Raw genomic sequence first — 23,605 nt, forward strand, 5'->3', positions numbered from 1 at the left:
CTCTCTCTCTCTCTCTCTCTCTCTCTTTCTTTCTCTCTCTCTCTCTTGTTATTAGTCACATTATTATATTTTATTTATAGGTGCTATTGTGCTCGACAAAGAAGCAAATAGCTCAATTTATATGGATAGAAATAAAAAAAGAAAGATTTGTGGAAAATAATGATCTATCGAAAAAGCTCTATGTCACGATAAGAGTGCTATCAACAAGTGAATTTACTTTTTGGCATTCTCTTTACTCTTGATTGCATCATATTGCAAGAATCGATCCTCTAGGTCTGTTTCTTTTAATTATGTTTTCCGCACTTGTTATTTCTTCTTCAATATTCCGGAAAAAATTTAATTTAAATAAAGAAAAAACTGGCTTTTCGATTTTCAATTGGATCTCAATACATTTCGCGTATTCCATGTGCAAGTTTGGATTACGCGGAATTGTCATATACATATGTCGAACGTACGCATCCGACCACGTGCGCGCACGCATTCGGTGACGCACATGTACACGGTGACGTAACGGTGGTCGTGCGTGTAAGAGAGAGACAGAGAACGAAAGGAAAGAGAGGAGACGTGCGCGATATCGAGTCGAGGTAACGAGTAACGAGTCGACAACAACGGAGCACAACGACGATGACGCTGCGGGCTGCGCTTGCGTGCGCCCTCGTTTCTCTCCTCTTAATGCACACAAGTAAACACGCATCGGGGGTCGTGCGCGCGCGCGCGCGAGCACGAGCGCGAGCGTGTTCTCCTCGTCTTTCACGCTCCTTGCACTCCGCGGGGATAACGTCTCCCGTCTCGCGGAAACTCACATCGCCCTCGCGTTACGCGGCCCGTACACACAATAGTCGCGCTCCACCTCATTCCGTTGCGCTGCCGGCCGTCAGACAGCTGCGCGACGACCGTGACTGCCGCGAGTGTGCGTCGGTCAGACCTGTGTGTTGTCACGTGACGACGACGAACACCGTCGCGACGAGGCTTGCCCCTAAGTCTCGAAGGGTGGAGGAAACCACCCTTGTCCTCCTTGGGGTGTCGCGAACCATCGCGCCGACGTGACACCGTGCACCGTGTTCAATCACTCGGGTCCTCGGGGATGAGATTTTATTCGGCCGAGGGCAGCGGGACGATGTAAATACGCGTCGAGATCGATAAGGGAGCACGAGGGAGCGCGGAGGCTCCCGTATTTCGTTTGCCGTTCGTCGGTCGTTCATGGGAAAAGTGGGTCGACCTACCGCACGTTGGTGGAAGGTGAGTGTCTCTCTCTCCGTTGTTACGTCACCGCCACGTTATCGGCCAGAACGGAGTAGCTTTATCGCGGGGAAGTGACGCGGGTGAAGCGAGGCTCTCTCGATTAAGCACGAGCGCAGGCTCTCCGGTGAGAGGAGAGACTCTCTACTCTCGTAGGTGTGTCAACGTGCGATTTCCAATTGGGAGGTACGTGCGCGTTGCCGCAGCGAATTCCGACAGCGCGCGCCAGTAGGGGCGCGATCCACCAGAGGTAGGGTCAATTAGGATAATTACAGAATGACTGAAGCATGTGACGTCATTCTTCGCGTTTCTCCCATTGAGCTTCTTGGTGCGCCCTCCTTGCTCTCCAAGTGATAAGCAGCTGTCACTTTTGACGATCTTAAGCCCCTTGCACAATGCTAGGCAATAGGCAATAGGAACAGTAAATAACTAAAAAATCGTTAATTACAACCTAAAAAATTCGAATACTATGATTGGTTGGCAACAAGCAATAGGCACAGAATTTCCAACGTGACGGAAACTCTGTGTCTATTGCCTGTGTCACTGTTTATTCTGCATTTATACATGATTTCTGATTTCTATTCCTTGTTCCTATTGCCTGTTGCCTGGCATAGCTTTACGCTCTCTTCTTTCTCGTCGCTGAGAGATATTCCGGTGTCGCGAACGATTATCCCGAATGACGTTACATCGCGCACGAGTGAGCTTATGCTGTAAATGCGAACATATATATATCTCTGTGATCGATGTCGTCAGGCGTATAAGAATCGGCGCACAGTTGATGGTATCCGATAGCGACTTCGGGGTAATTTCTTGACAGAAATATCCGGCGATGATGCATTCCGCGCGATAGCGTTAGTTCAGGCGAGATTTAATCTTCGGCTGTTTTTGCCCCGCAATGCTATCGTGTGCACGCACGTAATACTGGAAATAGAAGTTCGTAATGTTAATACGCGACATTGGCGTTCGCTGTCGATGGAACAGCACGCATAGGGACGGACGTAGACTTTCGTAATGGCATTTAATCAATATCGAAGCGCTGTTTCAAAGTCACCGCCTATGCTCACGCGGTACATCTCCTGGCAATAATGTAGAAATAACGAAGGTCGAGCGAGCTTAATTTATGATATTTATTGTAACTTTTTATATTTGATTTAATATTCTATAGCTTAACGTACGTTTTTAGGTAATAATTGCAATTTTTATTTTCTCGTTCTGATGCTTTTAATTGGACGTATATTGAAGTTGTCCAAGTCATTATATTGCCACCCATAAAAATAGAGGACAAAAGGAAGCAACAAAACAAGAAAGTATCACACGTTATCTTTTATAATTGTGGTAGTTTCCGACAACGCGCATGTGCAGCGAAAAGTGTAACAAGTAGTTGAGCATTCATAACTGCAGCTCAGGCGCTTGACCGAGTTTCCGTTCGTTACAGCGTAGTTTTATTTCTCTCGTTTTGAATTTAAAATAAATAAAAAATTACATGGATAAAATTAGTGCAATAAAATTAATGCGTTAATGATAATGATAATACTGCTTTCTCGGGTGCTTCAACAGCCTCTTTGAGATGCATGTAAATACCGGAAAGTGATCTTCGCTCGTGACGATCACATCGTAGCGATTCCGATTACCTACTTCCTGGCTGCGCCAATCGCAGTTCTAAAGACGATCGATCGCAGAGAAATCTCCCTACGGGCTGGTAATCGGACTGCATAGATAGAGGAACGTGAAATAATTTATTACACCGGCAGAGAATCTGTAGTTAAAAGCCGCGATTCACGGTCGTATTGCAGATGCAGATTAGAAAGCGCCGGTCGCGGGTGCGCTGCGCCGAGGTCGTAGACGTGACTTCGAAATGACGACAACAATAGGACTCGATGCGATCTCTCGTTCCCAGAGATGTTACACGCCGTCGTTAATTTCGTACCCCCGATCGCGATAACCTACACGACACACACGTGGCGAATCGTACTCGTACCGTGGATAAATCAATATCTAAGACGCCATGACGTCACGATTACGATCGTGCGTCGAAGAAAGAATCTCCGAGATATTTGGACAAGCGGCCATTGTGCAATCAATTAACGCGACGATCAATAAACTGGCCTATAAGTAATTTGCGTCACGCGACAATTTCGCGACGCGTGTAAACATAATGAAAACGCGGCACGGACTCGTAAAACAAACAAGAGGGGCAGCGATGTAGGTGGAGAACATATACGAAGCCGTGGCTAAATGTAGAGAGAACTTTTATGGTGCGCGCGAGGACCCGAATGATCCGCCGGACCTCGATGGCCTTTACTCGATCGGAGGCTCGCGCTCATTAAGACCAACGCGAGCGTCGTGCAATCAAATTCTCGACGTGATTTCGTAGCGCGAGATACGGAATCGCCGGTGCGATTCCGCGAAACCGTAGTGTATGGTTAGTATTCACGCATTGTAGGTATTCATGCGTGGCGTTTTTGTCAACGCGGAGATTGATTGAGGAAATACGAGATCTGCTCTGGAGATCATTTTATCAAATGTTACCAAAAATATCGAAACATTTATACGTAGCATTTAACTGTTTAGGAGGAATCTAAGAGAGTTTGAAAATTTTTTAGTTTTTATAACAATGATTTTTTCCATAAATAGTTCTATACCTTTAATTAGGTTAAAGGATTACGGTGTACTATAGATTAAACGTGATATTTTTAAAAAACTTCTGAAGTTCTCTTGGATCACTTAGCATATTCTTTTGCGCGAACTTTAATAAATATTTCAATAAGTATTCTCCGATATTTTCTTAGAACATAAAATGGATAATAAAAATATTGTACTTGTTGGTGAACCATATTTATTAAAATTGTTAAAGATATGAAGCATTTGTTTTCTTCGATCGCTGTGTGTTGATTGAGTAAACACTTAATCAACAATCCAATTCAATGAAATCCATCTTGCGTTAAGCGCCTTTACAAATTGATAACTTTATCGATTAAGATAATTACATCCTTTGTTCTTCGAGCATACTGATTCTAGTAATGTTTCCGACCATAAGTACGTTTCGCTCGACTGGCCGTGAAAATCGGAGAAGAAACCAGGAGACCGAGAAAGCGTACCGAGGATTGACTTCAAGGACAAATAATTTCCCTATAGAAACTCAACGAAGCATTCTATTGGAAGAGACACTTTTTGTTCTGATCTTAGTTGCTCCGCATTTGTTAAGTCGATTCTGTTATCTTATCACAACGATTCGAGGAACTTAATTCAAGCAAAAATCAATAGAAACGCTTTGAGAAGAATTAATTTTATTTGAGAAAAAGGATTTAAAAAGAGAATTTATTTAAAAAATATCGATTTTGGAATGTATGGTAAATCGCTCTCGCGTTTCGAGATGTATAATAATTTGCGAATTTACGCGTGCGTAATTACTGCTAGATATCGCGGCGGTAATATATTCGATTGGTCCCGGCGAAGAAAAAAAAATGCCCCTTTGTCTCATTTTTTCGGATCGGACGGTCGGCCGATCGGTCGGTCGCCGAAAGATCGGCCGATGAGATAAGCGAATCGCCTGCTTCCCGATCCGCAACGGATGATCGGCCGGCGAGAAGTGTGTGAAAGGTAACGTGGGCGGGTGGAACTTATTGCGGTGGGTGGGCCACGTCAAGAGATAGAGAGAGAGCGCGTGACAGAGATGAACGGCACGCCGGTCCCTCTGATCGTGCGCGTGACAAAGAGGACGAAGACCCGTCGTGGCGCGAGAGCGAGAGCGAGAGGACGCGGGAGACAAACGATGAAACGGAGCGTGAAGATGCTGCGGCTGAGAGAGCGAGCGAGAAAGAACGGAAGAGTGGTCCTGTTGTCGGGCGTGTGACGAACGACACTCGAATGTAGTTAGGCTAAGTGTGTGCACCTGAGAGGGATAGAACGTCATGCGGGACGTTTTATGTGCGGCGTGTGTGTGTATGCATGTTTGAGTGTGTGAAGTGAAGATGATGCGTGCGTGATTGCATGTTGAAGATGGCTGGGGTGAACAGGACGATGAGAAAGCGCACGTGTTGAGGGAGGGAGAGAGCGGGATGGCAGGACGAGCGGACGAAGTATAGAGCGCGTTAGGCTGTAAAATGCGCTGATGAGGGGAGAGAAGGAGGGAGAGAGAAGAAGCGAGAGAAGAAGCTGTGCTCCTGAAAGAGAGATGCACGTATCGATGGAGCGCCGATAAGAAGAGAGATAGAGAGATGATCTCACGAACGCTTATTGTGATGTTGCGTGAAAATCCGCGCGTGTTTGCGTGACTGTGAGTCGAAGGAGGGTTGAAATTGAATGGAGAATTACTCATCGGGCGGAGTGGAGTACCTCGCGGAATACAGTTCCTCGATTTTCCTTGATCGGGATTAGAATTGACGCGATGACTCCACTACGGTACCTATATATCTCTATTAGTCGAACTTTGATCTCGACAGTGCGAAGCAAACTCGCACCCTTCGAGATAGAATTTACACTCGAACTAGAATCAGTCACCTAGAAGTGCGATAACGCCTTTGTATTTTATAGACTTCTCGCGGAAAAGAGGATGAAGGGATTGAGAGATAAAATCCGATCTCTTTTTAACGTGTTAAAATGATTGAAATATTTACTGTAGTAATTATGTACTGTAAATATTTACTGGAGTAGCTATATTTTATTTTTAAAACATTGGGGGAAGAGAAGAAAATTTTTTTAAGTTACATGATTCTACATAAAAATTTCTCATAATATACTGTTTATTTTTATTTACTGATTAAATAGACCGTACTAACGGATGGCGTCATTTTGCTGTTCGCAGTTATTCAATGAGAGACGATATTCGCATTTAGAAGAGCACGATGAGAGGTGGTGCTGGTGATGGTGACGGTCCATCTATAGTTACCGTTCCCGCTTCGGAGTCCCTTAATGTAAGTACATCTTTATTTAATGTACAGTAACTCGTGTGATTGATCAAGTGTTTCGAAAGTTATAAGACATTTATTAAGAGCCCATTATTTTATTTAGACTTTTTTATAATATACGAATTATAAAAATTTATTTTGTACTACGTTTTTTCTTTTTCCTTTTTGCGGTGTCAAAAACTTGTATGAAATTTTTAAAACATTTGATCCATTTCATGAGTAACTTGTGGGTTTATTCTTGGGAGAATCGATCGACCACGCGAGGTGTCGTGGAATCGCGACCGTGCTTTCGCAACCCAATTATCGCTGCCGACTTTATCACCGGTATATGGGCAACCGTCAGTTGAGTAATGAGCGTGGAGAACCGGTGCAACAAGTATCCCAAGAGTCCAGTAGTCGTACGCAGGTCACCATCGATTAAGCATCTGGCTCGATCAATAGTACATTTTTAAAGCTGTAATTTCCATCTCTTTTTTTTTTTGCTTCATCGATTCTTGCCTTTTACACACACTGAAACAGACTATTTCGTATTTCGGTCATCCATTAGCAGAACTGCTTTTCCAGAAGTTGTGTCAATATTTGTGCGCACAAAAGCGTCCATTCTAATACTAGAGAATTGATAAGTATTTTATTTTATTTATGTAAGTTATATGTTTCCCTCATATGTTAGCTTGTATTATATACACGATAAGAGCAAGTCTATTTGACATTAATATTTGAATTGATTTCGTGTAATCAAGGTCGCATGTCACGTGACATTCTCAGAGAAGGGATTAATGCGGGGCGATCTATGGGGTAAAGTGAAACAGAGGGCAATTAGTTCGGAAGGGAAGCGACTTCGGAACAATGTGCGTATTCATTACCATGACACCTCTGTCACTTTGTTCCATCATAACATGCTGTACATGGTGTAAATTAATTCAAATCTTGAGATCAGCATATAGTTCTACAAATCTGATATCATTTTACATATCGAAAGCAAAAAAGAAAGATAAAAAAATAGGGGAAAAATTATATAGGTATGCAAATATACAATACAAAATTTATGTGATATTTCTATATTACATAAAGAGAATACAGAATAGAATGACAAAAAATATATACTTTTATATAAAATATCTTTCCACACATAAAATATACTCCGATATAAAGTGTAGTCCCGAGATATTGAATTTCTAATTTTAATAATGCAACGACAATAATAGTAAACTGCCGCTACGCTATCATTTGTACGTGCTATCGATAAAGGCCATTAAGGCGCGCGACGTGAAGAATCGAAGTAGTCAGACGTCGCTAAAGTAACCTTCGTGGAGCGTATATGCCCGCTAAAATATTCAGCGGGGAGCTGGCTACCCGGGAGATTATATCGGACTTCTTCGGTGCCTCTTCGTGGGGAACAGTACCATAAATCATGTATGCCAATCGCCTTCCGCCATGTAAATTTATCGATTCCACGCTAGCCTTTCAATTTCAAGAGGCGACGCCGTCGACGTCACGACGTCACACGACGTCGGGACGGAAACGTCACGGACATGTTTACGTGACAAGTCTTTCACGTTATCATGTTTCGAATAAAGCAGTCAAACGCTTCTATGTGTTGAGAGTCCTTATGACAATTTTCGCCTGATGTGATTGAGTTCGTGCGATACTCGCGATGACCACGCGAGTTAATCGTCGCGCATTTGCAACTTCATAAAGGTCCAGGTACCCATCCTCGTGTCACTTTATGATTACACGCGACCATGTAGCGATCTAGGCACTACATTGGGACTGTCGGGGACTAGTTACTAATTGGCTTTAAGTACTACACAAGGCCGTGGCGTTACGGCACGTTCCTCGAAGATAGAGATGTCGGTCGACCGAAGGACAGTTATTTCAGCATTCGCTGCGCGGCAATGGCATTTACGGAGGGCATCCGCCGAACTGGTTTTCTCCGGTAGGCTTCGATAATGCGACAAGCGGCACTCGTTCCGCGGAAAGTTATTGCAAGGGTAGAAATACCGCGAGCGATTTCTTCGCGACCGATATGACAGTCGAAAACGATCAAAGAGTTTGAGATTATATTAAAATATGTAATGATTTTTTCTCGACTGCCCGTTTCGACTTCCACGAGAGTTGTATACTTGGAATTTGAGCAGCTAAATGTTATTCTTATTTCTTAAGGTCATCAACGTCAGTTAATTTTGGATGGCACATTAATGATTTTCTCTGTAACCTAAACCATATTTTTTACAAATAAGTTTAAATAATTATAATTAAAAAATTTTTGAATATAAAAATAATTTTCATTTATTTAAAATGATTGGTCAATGATATCGGTTACGTTGACACTTTCAGAGATGTTTAAAGGTGATTTTGCGTTATGATTCGCAGATTCTGACGGCCGAGGATAGCATGAGCGACGACGTATTCGAAATGGACGACGATCGCTCTTCCACCGTCACGAATGTCGTTTCCGGAGGCCTCACGCCCGCAACCGTGGAACGACCCCTCGAGAAGACACCCTCACCTACCGGATATCGCGATTATAAGCCACCTGCCGAGGTGCTCAGCAACAACTACAGCACGACTTTTAGGACAACGAGCGACTTCGACAACTTAAGAAGCGCTTTGAAGAGGGATCAGGAGAAAGAAGATAATTTCGCGCACAAGGTATGTCGATTAGCACGAGTTCTTAAAGAGATACGGCAAAATTCAAACGAAATTTCTCTCACCTACAAAAAATAATATTAAGAAGTTAGCTCCCGTCTCGTCTCTTTTGCGGTAAAATAAATCACATCTTGAGGTGATACCGAACACGCGTAATTCGGTGGCGAAATGAGCGCGCGTTCGCAAAATCGACTCGTCGATCGGTAGATCACCGCGCTTCCGAGATGCAGTGGGATTAACCTTGCCTTCCGTGCCAAGGACAAGCCGGCCTCCTCTCCCTTGGCAAACCCGTGGAATAATGATCGGGAATGCCAGAGGTCCGTGGTAGCCGTGGTACGGCCCCCGAGACGATTCCCCCGTCCTTCATTTCGCGTCTTCGTCTTCTTCTTCTTCACTCCTCGCAGCTTCTCTCTTTCTCTCTCTCTCCCGCCATCCACTCTCTTCCGTCTTTTTCTGCACTTCATCACGTCCTTCTCCTTGCCTCGTTCGCGAGCTTCCAGCTCGTCGTAAGATTCCTCTGTCTTCGCCGTCTTCTTATCTGCTTCTTCGTTGTCTTCATTCCGGTGGAACGCGATTCGCGGATAAATTTACGCGCGTTTGATAACATCCATAGCGTCCTAAGCTTCGACTTGCTTGACCGTCTGCGGATAAAATCATCTTTCTCAATAATATACATTTTTACAATTGTTCTTATTTTTTTCAAAAAATCCGCAGCGTTCAGATATACTTAAAAAATTTTCTTTTTGCTTAATTTTCATATTTGAATAACGAATGCAAGTACAAAGTTGAACGGAGCGCGGGAACGGCGCGATAACAAAAGAATACAGGCATTATCAATGTATGACGTGGTAAAAAAGAGAGATAAAATGTTAAACATGTTACTATTATTATAACGAATTATAATAATTATTATATATTAGAGTTATTCTACAAACAATAGTTATTCTACAATTACTATAAGGATTGTCCGAGATGCTTAATATCTTAATTCTAGAACTAGTGAGACTAATTTGAAATTTACAGTCGTCCTTGATAATTGCATGCGATGTGTCGCATTATGCGCGATGAATATTCGCGACGGGCAAACACCCAGCCGCTGAGATCCATCGGAGCTGAATTCCCGATCGGTTTCAGCTCAGATCAGCCAAGAGCGATAACGTTTCGCGCGCGACAGGCGCTAAATATAGGACGCGATCGGGGCCCCCGTTGCACTTTTCCGCGCGTGACATTTAATTTTATGTTCCGAGCCGTATGCGCGACTCAGCGCGCAATAAAGTAGAACCCAGAAGCCATCGAGCATTTTTTTCCGGTCGCCCCGCTGCAATTAAGGAGAGGGTTCTCCTCTCGTGACTACTCAACGTGGGACGGAAGAGCGGCGGGAGAGGGGGGTCAGAGAGGGGCTGCGGGTTTGAATAAGCTACTACACAGGGGGACCAAGTAAAACCGGTAGGGGGTCTACCATCTCTCGAGCCGGTTCTTGCCTTGCACTTTCTTCGACCGTCCGGGCACCTCGTCAGTACTCACTTCGTACCGCCTATAAAGGATAATTGAAGACCCCAGCGCAGCAACCAGCTTGATTTTTGCAGATTCTCCCCGGGTAGGGGAAGATAAATATCGAATTAAGGGGAGAAAACCACTTAAGCCTTTCCCCTCTTTTCTCACCCACGTATGTTTCATCTTGTTTTGCGTTCAACGGCCTCGATTATATTCGTCTTCTTTATCTTTCCGCACGTTCTGATAAATTCGAAAAGTTTTAGTGAAAATCTCGCGTATCTCGCGTAATTTTCAGTCCCAAAGGATCGGTGGAGTCGATATTGATTTTCCGAGATTTGCGGGCGGGAAGCGCGCGCGTATATATTTTTCTCTTTTTTTTTTCACGATACAGCACGCATACTCGGTTGAAACTCGGCTAGACAACGCACCGCACACTGACCTCAACGGCGGTCGTGCATCTGGCGGGCTCGCGCAGTCACATACCAATTGAGTTAGCGGCCGTGTGGTAATGCAGAAAGACGGCGGGAGGACGAAGCGGCGAGACCAACGGCATGTACACATAGACACCGTGGCATTCCGTACGCGGGGTGAGCTATCTCGGCAAAGCCGATTTCCGGCTTTACCTCTGGTCCACGTGCGTATATCGACGACGCCGGAGAAGACTATAAATGCAAAAAAATCGTAATCTTATTCTCGCAAGCAACTTTCTTCCCGAAAATAGAATAGCAAGAGTCCTGAATTTTACTCATTGTCAGACTCAACCGAAACATGAAATTAATTTTATTTTTTTAAGACGAAGCGGTCTTTTAGTCGGTCGCGAGCGAAAAATCTTCACGAGAGAATTTTTGCCCGAGAATGCAATTACGATATTTTTTATTAATGACTGTTGATACACCGCTGAAAGAGAAGGACAAAGCCACGTCGAAGAGCGACCGCATCCACCGCGAGAAATTGCAACGTCCTTCGCGGTTTTACGGTTGCCGCGAGGGAGATGTGCGATCTTTCCGCGTACGCTCGTTAGATCTCATGTCGTCGGTCGTGACGATAGTACGTCGCTGCAAACCGTTCCCGGAAATGGCGCGACGGATTTTTCGATAAGAGAACCCACGCTCGTAAATACGTTATCGCGATTATGGTAATTCAGGGGTGATAACCTCAGCGATAAGTGAAATATAATAAGATTTTCTGTAAATGTCATTTGATTCGCGCTTGGGATTCATCGGAATGTTCACAGGAAAAGTTTGCATTTTCCCAGATGTTGATCGATGATACTTCTTGTCGGGGAAGTTTCTCGACTGAGGATTACAGCACACGAACAATGTGAGCAGTGAAACTTGAGCCAATCGAACTTATTCTCCAGAACAGCAAATCGGGTCGTGAAAGATGCTTGATCGTGATTCATTATCATTTCCGCTTGTTACATTTTTTATGTAATAATTTTTAGAATTAACTCTTTTATGCACAACTGCCTAATAAATTTTGAAAATACTCGAATAGTAGAGGAACGATTTTGATAATTTTTAATTGAATGCTATCGATAAATAGCTTTGAAATTTCTCTGACAGTTATCTAAATCTAAGAGAAAAAAAAATGAAGATAGAAGAATATTATATAAAAATCCTGCGCAGCCTTCAAAATTTCTTTTAATGCATTCAAAAGTTAAAATAAAAGGAACGTTCGGCATTAAGTATATTTGCAAGAGGAAGCTTTCTGAGAAAACAGTAATCTAGCGATACGTCCCTCGTTCGTTTTTATCGAGAAATATCGAAATATTAGGGTGAATTTTTTTAGGCGGATTGACCCGATTGATATTCTGGTCGGGTTTGTCGAGCCGAGAAGTTCGGTAGTTGATAAATTATTCGAGCTAGAATTGCGTATGCCGAGCAAGGAGCGATAAACATATTCACGACGTGTCCTTACCGTAATCATAATCATAACAGTACATTTTTATGACAGATATTTCCCGTGGTTTCGAATACGCAGAATAAGGAAATCCCAAGTTTTCCTCTCGCTGATTCGTGGGAAATAAATATCTTTCCCGTTTGCGATTTCACCTCTCGTTCAAAGAGAAGACAAATTGGCTCTTTAATAGCGTGCGAATGTTTAATGTAATTCTAAACTTTGTAAATGACACTTCCCTTCTATCTTTCTCTTTCCTTTAATGGTACCGAGTTTGTCCCGTTTGCAAGAAACGCGCGTGGCGATACTCTCGATCGCGCGTACTCGAGTTCATTTTGTGCTTGGCTGATTCAATCCCGTTCGGTAATAATCTAATCACCCGCAGCTGTTGCTCGACGACCGCGACGGTGAGGCTCGAGTTATTTTTATCGCGCACGGCGTTGTCTACTCGTAAGATTTCTCGACGACGAAGAAGGAAGAGGAACTTGCGTGCGTCGCCGGCACTTGGTACTGTTACGTGCGAAGCGCTACGTAATATTTGAAGGGGTAAAATAAAACGAGAAGTTGTCCTTTTACTTTATGTCTATGGCGACAAATAACTTGGCAGAGACTTATCGAAACAGTGCTTGTATGCTGAACGCAGAAATGATTGCTGCGAACAACGATTTTTACCTTCGAGAAGAACATAATTTCTCTTAAATCATTATAATGAATGGCGTATTCGAGAGACAAAAGAATTTTGATATGTTTTATCTGAAAGGAAGTATAATAGCCGAACAAAGATTAGCAGATACAAAGAGTCCGTTGAGATTAAGAATTTTATGGCGTTACGGAAATATTTAAAAAATGTAGGAATTTAAGAATCTTAAAATTTTGAGATAAGATCACGGCTCAAATTGCAACATCGGAAGCGTTCGTTATTCGAGGAAGAATTTAGAGGTAATATTGGAGATCTCATATTTCGAAATAAAGATTGCGGTATACATTGTAAAAATAAAATGTTATGCTGTGTAACAATGAAAAATTCTATTACGAAACATGCAACATGTAAAAATATGCGTGACGAGCAAAGCACTATTCTCATGAAAATTATTTTTGTGATATTTTTGACACTTGACATTCGACGTATTAATCTTTTAGTTGTACTCAAAAGTTCTCGGAATTGTGTAAAAAAAAAATAAAAAATTAAAATGTGTGCCTTAGGGGGAGAAAAAGTTTTACGGCGCGAGAATTAACGCCCTTCGATTTTTACGAGAGACAAATGAATAAACACGAATGACAAATGATGTCCCAAAACTAAATAAAACGTATTATAATGGGCGTGTATGTGCAGCGTATATGTGCGTACGTGCAGCGATGCGTGCGCCCATTGCCTCTCCTCTCGCGTTGTCGCCGAGCTACCACCAAGCGCATGCACACGTGCACTCGCAAATGGCTCGATTCATTGCGGCGTACTCTGAAACCGATCCACGATCACGCAGCTCGTATTCGTAATCGCAAAATACCGTTGGGGCTTTTAATACCGTAACCGAGCACCGGCACCGAGCTTGCACCGGACAACCACGCGCGAAATTGCTTTGACAGCGGACGCCACGTGATCGATCACATTTTCACGTGCTTACCGACGACTGCTCCGCTTTACCTTCCAACATAGGGGGAGGATGTTAATCTGTCCAGGCATCAGATTTAAGAGTCCTAGAGCAAAATTTTTCTATATTACGGTTTTCATAAATAGAAAAGTATTTATGCTTTTTTATTTATGAGAATTGTAAAATTCGAAAAATTCTATTAATACGTGAAATGTACATTGTGTGTTACGTCTGGAAGTCAATGTTACGTTTTATGATCTAGGAATAGAAAAGTACGCGACTTACGATTTTAATAATGGATTTAGCTGCTATTAAAATTTACTTACAATCGATTTATCTCCGATTTAAAAAAATGATTATTTAGCTTTGGAATTCAAATAACGAATATGTTTGAATATTCATTTATGTATGTCCATTTTACGTTTGTATGCCAGGACACGCGACATTAACATTTGCATCGATTGTTTGATCAATCTGCATTATACTATGTCACGTACTATTGATGCTCAGGGAAAACGCGAATCACACCTTGGGCGATCCACGTTCGCGTTTATCGGTCGTATCGTCGCGCGAATCGTCGTCGTCGTCTCCTCTGTTTCGTCCGCGCGTTTTTCTCCTTCTGCCTTGTCGACGATTAGCATACGAATGTACACGACCTTGTCGTGACACACGAAAAGCGGTATTATGCGCGACACTGCCGCGTTTAAAAGCCACTGGATATGAAAATGCGAACGATCAGAGTTTCGAAAGTCCTTCGCACATGAAAAACCCATGGTAATAGGAACTATGATAATACCACCTGATATATGGATGAAAATCTCCGACAAAAACATTTTGCTAACGATAGAATTTATTCTCAGTGGTATTTTTATTATTAATTGGTATTGATATAATGATTCCGAGATAACGATTATAGTTATTTTTTTAAATAACTAAATTTTTATATGTAAAAAAAGATATTCTTTCTTTTTCTCTAGACTTTTCTCCTCGCGGATATTCTGCTTTCCGTATAAATACGGTATCGAATATTCTGAATCTATGTAGCTGTTCTCTGTATTTTTCTTCATGGTAGATTTCGCGCAACCAGAATGCGAAACATAAAATCATTCTCCAACTGGAATTCCCGCATTCCCGCGTTGCCTTCCTTTGTTCTTTCTCGCGCGTCTTGCGTTCTCTAAATTTCCGTCGTGAGCATTTCCTTCGCGGCGAGGTTTCCGGTCGTCCCGCAAACGGTGCAACCTTGCCGACAAATCTTTATCCATTGCAGCATTGACAAGACAAGTCCCCCTCGATCCATTTAAGTATCGGATGAAGAAGACTTCGTACTGCTTGCGCGCGAATGGCATGTGATTTTTCCCGTGAAATACTTACTGTCGCGCTGAAAAACGTGCGTAGGACGACTTCTTTTTTTCTCCACATTTATTTGCCAATAGTTCTTCTAAAGAGCGGTGCTTACTTTCGCACGCCGTGTGGTTTGTGTTTTCTGTCTCCTTTTTTTTACGAGCTCCGAGTGCGTCGCCGTTAAATGCGCGCGTAACGCGATATCTCATGCGTTCTCGAACGCGACTGCTGCTGCACATGCACGCTGCACATGTACACGCGCACGCACCGCGGCCGCACGTGCACATGTTTAAACGCGAACGCCTCATGCAAATCGCAACGCAAGTAACGAAACTCCGAACCCGTATGCCGTATGCGATACGTGGCGTGTATTACGGCGTTCGCTTGTTAACGACTCTTTTTCGACTGCTAGGATTCTCTGAGGAACTCTGACGTTGCGTTTCCGAAAGAATGAAAGTCCTTCAAAACCTACAAATATTCGCTATGTAATTACATCTTTTTTTGTAGCGGTACTCTAGAAAAGAATTCAAAATTTAAAGCTCACGAAGGTATTCGCAATGTAGTTATATTTTTTACTGCGTTATTCTACATAAGAATACGTTCGTATATACTTTCATATTCCGTTAAAATACCTTTTACCGTGCGAATTACACAATATGAAGCTCATGAAGCTCGCGCTTATGACAAAACGTTCGAGGGTCACAAGACGGTCCTTCACTTCATCGGAAACCGTGCAGAAAAGGACTCGTTCGGCAGGATCCGAGTTCTATCGGCGATCGCGACAGCCTGCGAATCCCGCAACATCTCGTTCGTAAATCTTTACAGCTTGTCTTCATGGTACGTCGGTTTTACGATCGCACTTTTATGACGGCTCCGTAGTAACCGATCGCGTACCCAGCTTTACACTTCCGTCGCAGTTACGAGCCGTTCCGAGATGTACCCGACTACGAAGGGTCTGTATATTAGGTATTATTAATAATTGACAGTTCCGCGCTCTCACTGAAAGGACCAACAGGTTTAAGGCGGATTAGCCGACGATTACGTCGATTATAACTTACGATCTTAATTATAGTACCACGTTCTTTAGTGTATAATCTCTCGTATAAAATCGCGACGTTACCTGCTAATTAAATTTTTATTAATTTATAACATAAATAATCGTGTCACAGGTTAAGCTACGAAAAGCGAAAATCTTTGATTTATTTAATTTCCACTTTGATGCGTTCTAATGGCGCGATACATGTAAATCTTTATCGTACGATAATGAGCACGATCGTGAGAAAGATAATTGTATATTTACGTACTTTGAAAAGCATGACCGTAAATCGCCATGGATTGACGAGATGCGAAGAAACAAATGATCGAAACTGATTGTACGAGATCGTTAATCGATAGTGCTCCGGAGTGGCTGCGAGAAACGCGTTCGTTGCAAGAAGTGAACGGTAGCCGGACTTTATAGTCGCCGATAAATTCTCTCCGTCACTGATAAAGAGAGGTGAAGTCTGTTTGATCTCGTACTCTTGTCCGAAGAGCTAAAAATTCGCTCGGTCTTTTGCATAGATCATCGGCACTTTATAATAATGGACTGTTGTAAAAACTATCAAATATTTTTAGAATTCTTTAATTCTTAATTAATTTCTTCGATGAGAACACCGAGATAGTTTTCGCGTAATTGACGATTGAAGATATAAATCTTTTGGCGAACTAAATTTCAAATGAGAAAATAGACACATGATAATAGATTTATCATATTATATCTTTAATCATATAATTTTTAATAATCTATTTAACTTTCGAATAATTGATTAACGGGATGCATTATTCGCCGCGTTAATTGATATTAGAGAAAATATTTGACTTGATATAACGATTTATAAAGTGAAAAATATTATATTTTATTAGCGAGTCACTTGAAAGATTTTGATGCCACGTTTGCTAATTTTTTCACCTTACGTCTTTACATTTTATCTTCAAGAATTAGGTTATGACAAAAATAGTCTTCCGGCCATCCAGCTCACGGTATAACAATTTCTAAAAAGCGTTTTCACGCAACACATTATCACACAACGAAATCCTTTCTGAGTCACAGTGAGCTTTTAACGTTCGCTCACCTACCGCGATTACCGGCAATTAATTGAAAACGCGCGGCGGCGGCACAAACATCTACAAAGAAATAATGGGGTTCCACTAAGGGTGGAGGAAATGGGGAGAACACAGAGGTAGATTACAACAGCGTAGAGAGAATGAGGGAGGGGGGCGGGAGAGAGGGAGAGAAAGGGAGAGAATGGGAGAAGGGGGCGCGGGAGGGAGTGAGAAAGAGAGAGACGGGATAGGGAGGGCAGTGAATTAAGTTTCTCCGCCCCTGAGGCCGACACATTCGCCGACACTCGTCACGACCACCCCCTGAGGGTATCGCGAATCTTTCAATAGGAATTCTGTCGCGAAGGGGATGCCGCGCCGCCTCGAGGCGCTCGGAGATTATAAATCCACGGCGACACGGTTTAGGAGCTTTTCGGCGGCCCGGGAATGTTCTCATTTGGAAAGCGAGATTCTGACAGTCGATTCGAATCAGTTTCGCAGATTTTGGCGGTTCTTCGCATTTTTCTTCGCCACTCCTCGCGCATTTTTTATTCGCGCGTGGCCTTTTGCGAGCGCTAATCACGATCTCAGAACGATAAGCTCCGCTCTTTCGACGGAGGTTGTTTCAGATAAGACGAGAGATGAAAAAAGTTTTTCCACGAGACGGGAAATTGAACGTCAAGACCATGCCTAGCTTCGTTTTCGCAAAACACAGTCGCGGTTATTAGTCACGAGTTTAATCTTTCTCTTTTATCACACGCGAGACTCTTGCGGTTCCAGCAATTTTATAATCTCTAGGATATTTAATTGAACGTCATGCTTTACATTGTGGTGCTTTGTACATTCATTCGGTTACTCCGAGATAATTTATCCCCGAGCGTGAAACGCGAATACACTATCAATAATAATGGCTCTCTAAATTTTGAATGCGGTGGATCATATACAAATTCGAGAGAATTACGCGACGCGACACGCGAATGTCAGGTCCAAAATGATACCCCCGGCATGTCCATAAAAAGTGCATTTATATTTCAATATCTGGCATACATGGTATTTTTCTCTCTCTCTCTCTCTTTCTCATTCTCGAAAGCAGTGAAACAGCGAACGGTGTGCAAGGCTGTCAAGAGCATTTGTGTTATTTAATCACTTATTACCCACTCGCTGACATTTTACGAGGAAGGGACAACGATTCTGCGCCTCCATCGCCAGAAGAATGGTGGCACACCTGCTAGACCGTCGGTGGCATCGGTGCATCATGGCACAACCGTACTTACCTGCGTTATTGCAACCCTTGTTCTTTGTTCCGCCGCACAGTGGGATGAATACGCTATTTTTTTTTCAATATTCAATATCTAGAAAATAAGCAACTATAATAAAAAATATGTAAGAAGCAAAGTTGTAGGGCTTCTAAAAATGTATTTGATAATAATAATAGTTAAAACAAAAACACCTTTTTAAACCACTTGTTACAAGTCCATATAATAACGTAATAATAACATGTTATTAATGCTGCTTGTTATTAACGAAACTTTTGGTTTCCTCTCTTCTTTAATGAATGTTATTATTTAAAATTATGTAAACCTGAAAAAAAAAATAACTTATGGCATATATAATATTAGTGTATTATGAAGATGGATCTTACTTTTAATCCAATAAGAGATTTAACGCATCCGGATGCAATTCTAGTTTGTTCTTTGGAAGAATTTTCCTTTTTTCTAACATCACCGGATCTGAAGTAATGAGAAGCATATGTATAACATCTTCATTTGTTGTAATTCTGGATCGTTTCCGTGAATGATGTAAACGTATACTTCTATAATTTTTATGTCGTGCTCACTATAAAATACAAACTTGTAAGATAAGATGTTTTATCCGAAAAATTATACACACCACAATACAAATACGTTTATCTATTTTGTATCTATTTATATAAACGTTGCGCATTTATGCTTATTTACGCGCGCACGCTTATTGTTTGCAAATGAGTAGCAAATTACTTGATTTGGAAAAACCGTATGGCATTTTATGGCAAAGTTATCACCTGATAATTAATCTACAATGTGTACTCTTCCGAAATTGATCGATTTCAAGTGGTTCTAATAGGTTCCAAAGACTGTACGTTAATTTTAATGTTAAAAATTGGTCTAAACAGAGTTTTAAAGAGATATTGTTTAAATTATTGTTCAGTAAGGTAAACAAATTTTATCTGTGTATCTCACATATTTAATAATAGTATTTTTGATAGGAATAGAGTTTTTTAGATTGTGTACTGTTTAGTTGTATTTTTTCTTGAAATATTTAGCAACGAAACAGAGATATGTAATACACATAAAAAGTTTGATAATACGTTCATGTTTACGTTTCTGTACAAGTACGAAATAAACGTGCTTATATTATTTCGGATCATAATATGAAGATTCAGTTTATATATAAGTTAGGAAATATATTCATTTCTTTTTATTGTGTTAGTCGCAATTTCGAATTTTGGAAGCCTTCGTCCCACTGTGCGCCATTACCGATGGCATTGATATTCTTGCGCGCGCGGCGCGAAGCACTCGAAGCGCATGTATCAATCTTCTGTCAGAGCTGCCATTGTCTGACGACGATGGTGGCCCCTGGTACGGAACAATAAGTGGGAGAGATCGTTTCCTTTCTTTCTCCCAGTTATATATTATCTGCCACGAAGTTGTTTTCCAATATTTTAGCCGAGATACTCACACATGATATAAATCGTGAATAACATATGAATAAAAAAAAGAGAGAGAACACAATCTTCGTATCGTACAAGATGGGATAAAGTAGATGGAGTCTACATTAAATTCCGTCGTAAAAAATTTCATGTTGATCAAATTGTGGCGCCACCACTAAATTTTCAATTTAATTTTCATATCAAGTCCGATATCGAGCGGTACCGTGGCGTACTCGTTTAAACATCAGATAGTCGCTTGGTTCGCTATCGAAAACAAATGTTGATAGTCCCGCAGCATCGATCCGTTTTCAACAAGCGTCTCTAAATTTCGAGCCAATACCAATTGATATTGGGTGGAAGATGGACTCCGGTACGTCGCTACGCTCGATCGCTTATCGTCGCAATCGACTTCGACATTGCTACTGATTGCGCGAACTGCCGCGGTTTATTGCACACTCGGTGCACTATCACTACGTTGTTTCTATTTCTCTTTTGTTCGTCGGTACCGTATCCAATGGACAAAACAATCTCAAAATAGGATCGTGATTGCGCTCGGAGAGACACTGACTTGACTAGAGCTAGAAAGCTGATATAGCTCCTTGTAATCGCGTTCGCGAACGCTTTTTTATATTCCATGCTTGTTCTCACCTACACGCCGAAATATAAAATCCAATTGAGGAAATATTCACGAAAAATGGGAAACGTGCGAAAGAATACTTTAATTGAAAATCAAACTTCTGAGGAAGTATCCACGATGCGGTGCGGAAGAAATGGGAAACGTACGTGCGTGTATATTAATTGAAAAATGAACTTAAAGATTCGTGATCGAGATACAGATTGCATCGTTTTTTATTTCTTTGCAACAAAATAGAACGTTCCTATTTCATTAAAGTTTTCTTAAACTAATCTAGCGTGTATGCTTGCAGACAATTCTCCTCGGTGATAGCGGAGTTGGTAAGACTTCGTTATTGGTCCAGTTCGATACCGGAAGATTCCAGCCGGGAAACTTCGCGGCCACCGTGGGTATCGGTTTCACGGTAAGTAATATTGCACCGAGATATTTAATTAAAGCTTTTCAGCTCGATGAAACCGTGGAATGCAATGAATGTCCCTCACTATTATTTTTCGAAGTTAAATTTAGCGCGGAAGCCTTCTCGCTGCATTTAATTTCCCTTTACACTTTTTTTAAATTCGCTCCTGCAGTCATATTAGTGACCTACCATCTTTGTCAGCTTATAATTATTTTCAAGATTAATATTTAACGTACCGTATATTAAAGTTACAGTCATTATTTTTAATAATCTACTTTACATAACAGTGTGAAACCAATGTACGAGCTGGAAGGTATTAGTGCGAACTTCTATGGTTATATATGTTCTTTGTCCGGTAGACTATTAGTTGCGATACCGACACATGTCGAGCAGAATTACAATGTCGCCATACGATGACGTATCAACGTCTGACAATGTGAGCAACGCATTTATGCACGAGTCTAACGGCCATGAGATGCGTTTACGTATGTTCTATGAAAGCTTTGTCTCGGCACGTTATGCATTAACTGCGACTTCGGAAATCTCCGATCACATAACGAGATATAGCATCCAAATAAAAAATTTGAAGACAAAATAAAACCCTAACATGACACATTTGGTCTCTTAAATTTAATCAGTAATTAATTATCTATATAAAACCGAAATTTTTTCCGGAAATCGTAGGAAAACTATTATCTGCGATGAATCCTAATTATTTTAAGCGACTGGATCTTTTATATTGTCACTCGGATTGCATCACGAATGCGAATTTTGTCTATTATCTAGGTAGAGATTCTTAAGGCTGAGTTATATGCGTTCGCGTATATACGTTTAACTTCGAGTTCTTAACTTAAAGTAAACTTCGGGTGAGACAAGAAGCGAAAGTAAACGCGCACCACTTGCGAGTTCCTGTTTCGCTGCAGGTAACGTTGCCATTTTTATGTTCCAAATACCTACGATACATCATTCGCCATGAACGGCTTATTGTTAGTAATCCTCGCGAAGATGAGGGGAGGAGAGATATCGCTAACGCGCCGTTCTATGCATACTACAGACATCATGTAGATGCTGCACGCGCGTGTCTATACGTCATCTAAAACGTTGGCGTCGTTTGTCATCGTAGCGTCGAATGAATATTTATGGCATCTCCTTTGGTCTTTCTGTCAGAGAAAAATTCGATTTATGATTACGTCACCAATTTGAAGGAGTGAGAAAGAACGAGAAACATTGCGGGCCTGTCAGAGTGCCATTTGCATTTGATATTTTCGCGGCCGGGCCGACGATTATCGGGGGCACCAGCCACGAAAACGAGTCGTTCGAGCGAACAGGGGCCCCTCCCTTTTGTCCAGCACTCGATTCGCCGATCGCCCCTCACGGCACGAGCTTTCACGAGTTGCCGAAAAGATGAAGGGAGATGAAGAGGCAAAAGAGAGAGAGAGAAGGACGACAGGTCAGTGGGATTTACAGAGGCGTTTGTATTGAGGTTTTCAGGTGGTTGGCTATCCGCCTTTGATGGAAACGCCGGCAGAGAAAGTCTTTGTGATAAACTATGCAATTACGGGGGAGGAACGTCGGTAGCGGCCGACTTGTGAATCGTCCAGGGAGTAGCTTCAACGCGACCTTGGCATTTATCAAGCGCATAACACGCGTCTGTCGGTATGCGGTCGGTCATAATCTTGGTCATAATTCTTCATCGTCGACTCGATTACCCGAGGAACGGTTCGTCCCACGAATCTTGTTGGCAGAAAGACATTTTGCGCGTGAACAGAAAAATGTCTCGATAAAAAAGTCAAGTAACGGAGAGATTTTTTTCGAAATGTGACGGAGAAATGTAAAGCCACAAAACTATTTGTACGTTTAGGCAGTCGATTTGTGTTCTTCACGCGCGCGCAGGAAGTTTTATTTCCGCGATGGTGTATCGCGAAGATGGATGTTAACCCGTTGATTATAGGGCATCGAATCGCTGCACTTTCCAGTTACGAGAACACGTCTCGCACCTCCGCCTCTCTCGCGCACCAGCGATCGACCGTCGGCGTCGTTTCGCTAACAGTTCGAGAAAGTTGAAATTGCTCTATCAAAACGACCGTCCCGCTGCGGATTTCTCCGGTAACGCGAGAGAGTCTATCTTAGGCTCTCTCCCGCGCACGAAAGTTTCATTTCATTACGAACTGAGGAACGTCGCATCGCGGACAGACGTATGCGCGATACCCAGAGAAATCGCTCGCACGATTTTCCCTCTCGAGGTGATTAATATGTAATTAAAAAAAGTCCGCGTGCATGCGACTGGAATAAATTGTGCGAGTCTCATTTTACGCTAGTCGAATTTGAATATCATGCTCGAGCACATGTGGAACACAGCTTCGAATGAACTACGCGATTACGATTATTTCTGTGTTTACTGAGATTTCGCGTAAATGGAATCCCTCCTTTTTCTCTCTAACATTGTTATGCAAATTTTTTTTTATAAATAGCTTTACCTAGCTGTATTTTAAGCCCATTAAAATTTACAAATGAGCGTTCGCACAAGGATGTTCATTATGTGAGCTGCTATTTTAATTTAATATCTTATATATGTTTACGGCAGCTCCAGTTTTGTGTAATAATAATCATCGCGTTATGATGCAAGAGAGAGAGAGAGAGAGAGAGAGGGAGAGAGAGAGGGAGAGAGAGAGGGAGAGAGAGAGGGAG

The 23,605-nt window shown here is 42.0% G+C and overlaps 1 protein-coding gene across 4 annotated transcripts in view; it reads left to right on the top strand.

Moving 5' to 3' along the window:
* LOC112457654 (ras-related protein Rab-37-like) overlaps nucleotides 1-23,605 on the top strand; it is a 150,287-nt gene that overhangs the window by 76,509 nt on the left and 50,173 nt on the right. For 2 of the 4 annotated variants that reach the window (XM_025020844.1, XM_025020850.1), the window contains 3 exons: nucleotides 6,044-6,152; nucleotides 8,520-8,798; nucleotides 20,813-20,923. In XM_025020844.1, the coding sequence (XP_024876612.1) occupies nucleotides 6,084-6,152; nucleotides 8,520-8,798; nucleotides 20,813-20,923 (459 nt within the window). In that variant the 5' untranslated portion in view covers nucleotides 6,044-6,083. Of the gene's footprint in view, nucleotides 1-916; nucleotides 1,240-1,307; nucleotides 1,490-6,043; nucleotides 6,153-8,519; nucleotides 8,799-20,812; nucleotides 20,924-23,605 lie in introns of those variants that run through there. The other 2 variants (XM_025020831.1, XM_025020839.1) reach the window with 2 other exon arrangements.

Source organism: Temnothorax curvispinosus, unplaced genomic scaffold (genome assembly GCF_003070985.1).
Source record: "Temnothorax curvispinosus isolate PA1 unplaced genomic scaffold, ASM307098v1 QBEX01000740.1, whole genome shotgun sequence".
In the NCBI taxonomy this organism is placed as follows: domain Eukaryota; kingdom Metazoa; phylum Arthropoda; class Insecta; order Hymenoptera; family Formicidae; genus Temnothorax; species Temnothorax curvispinosus.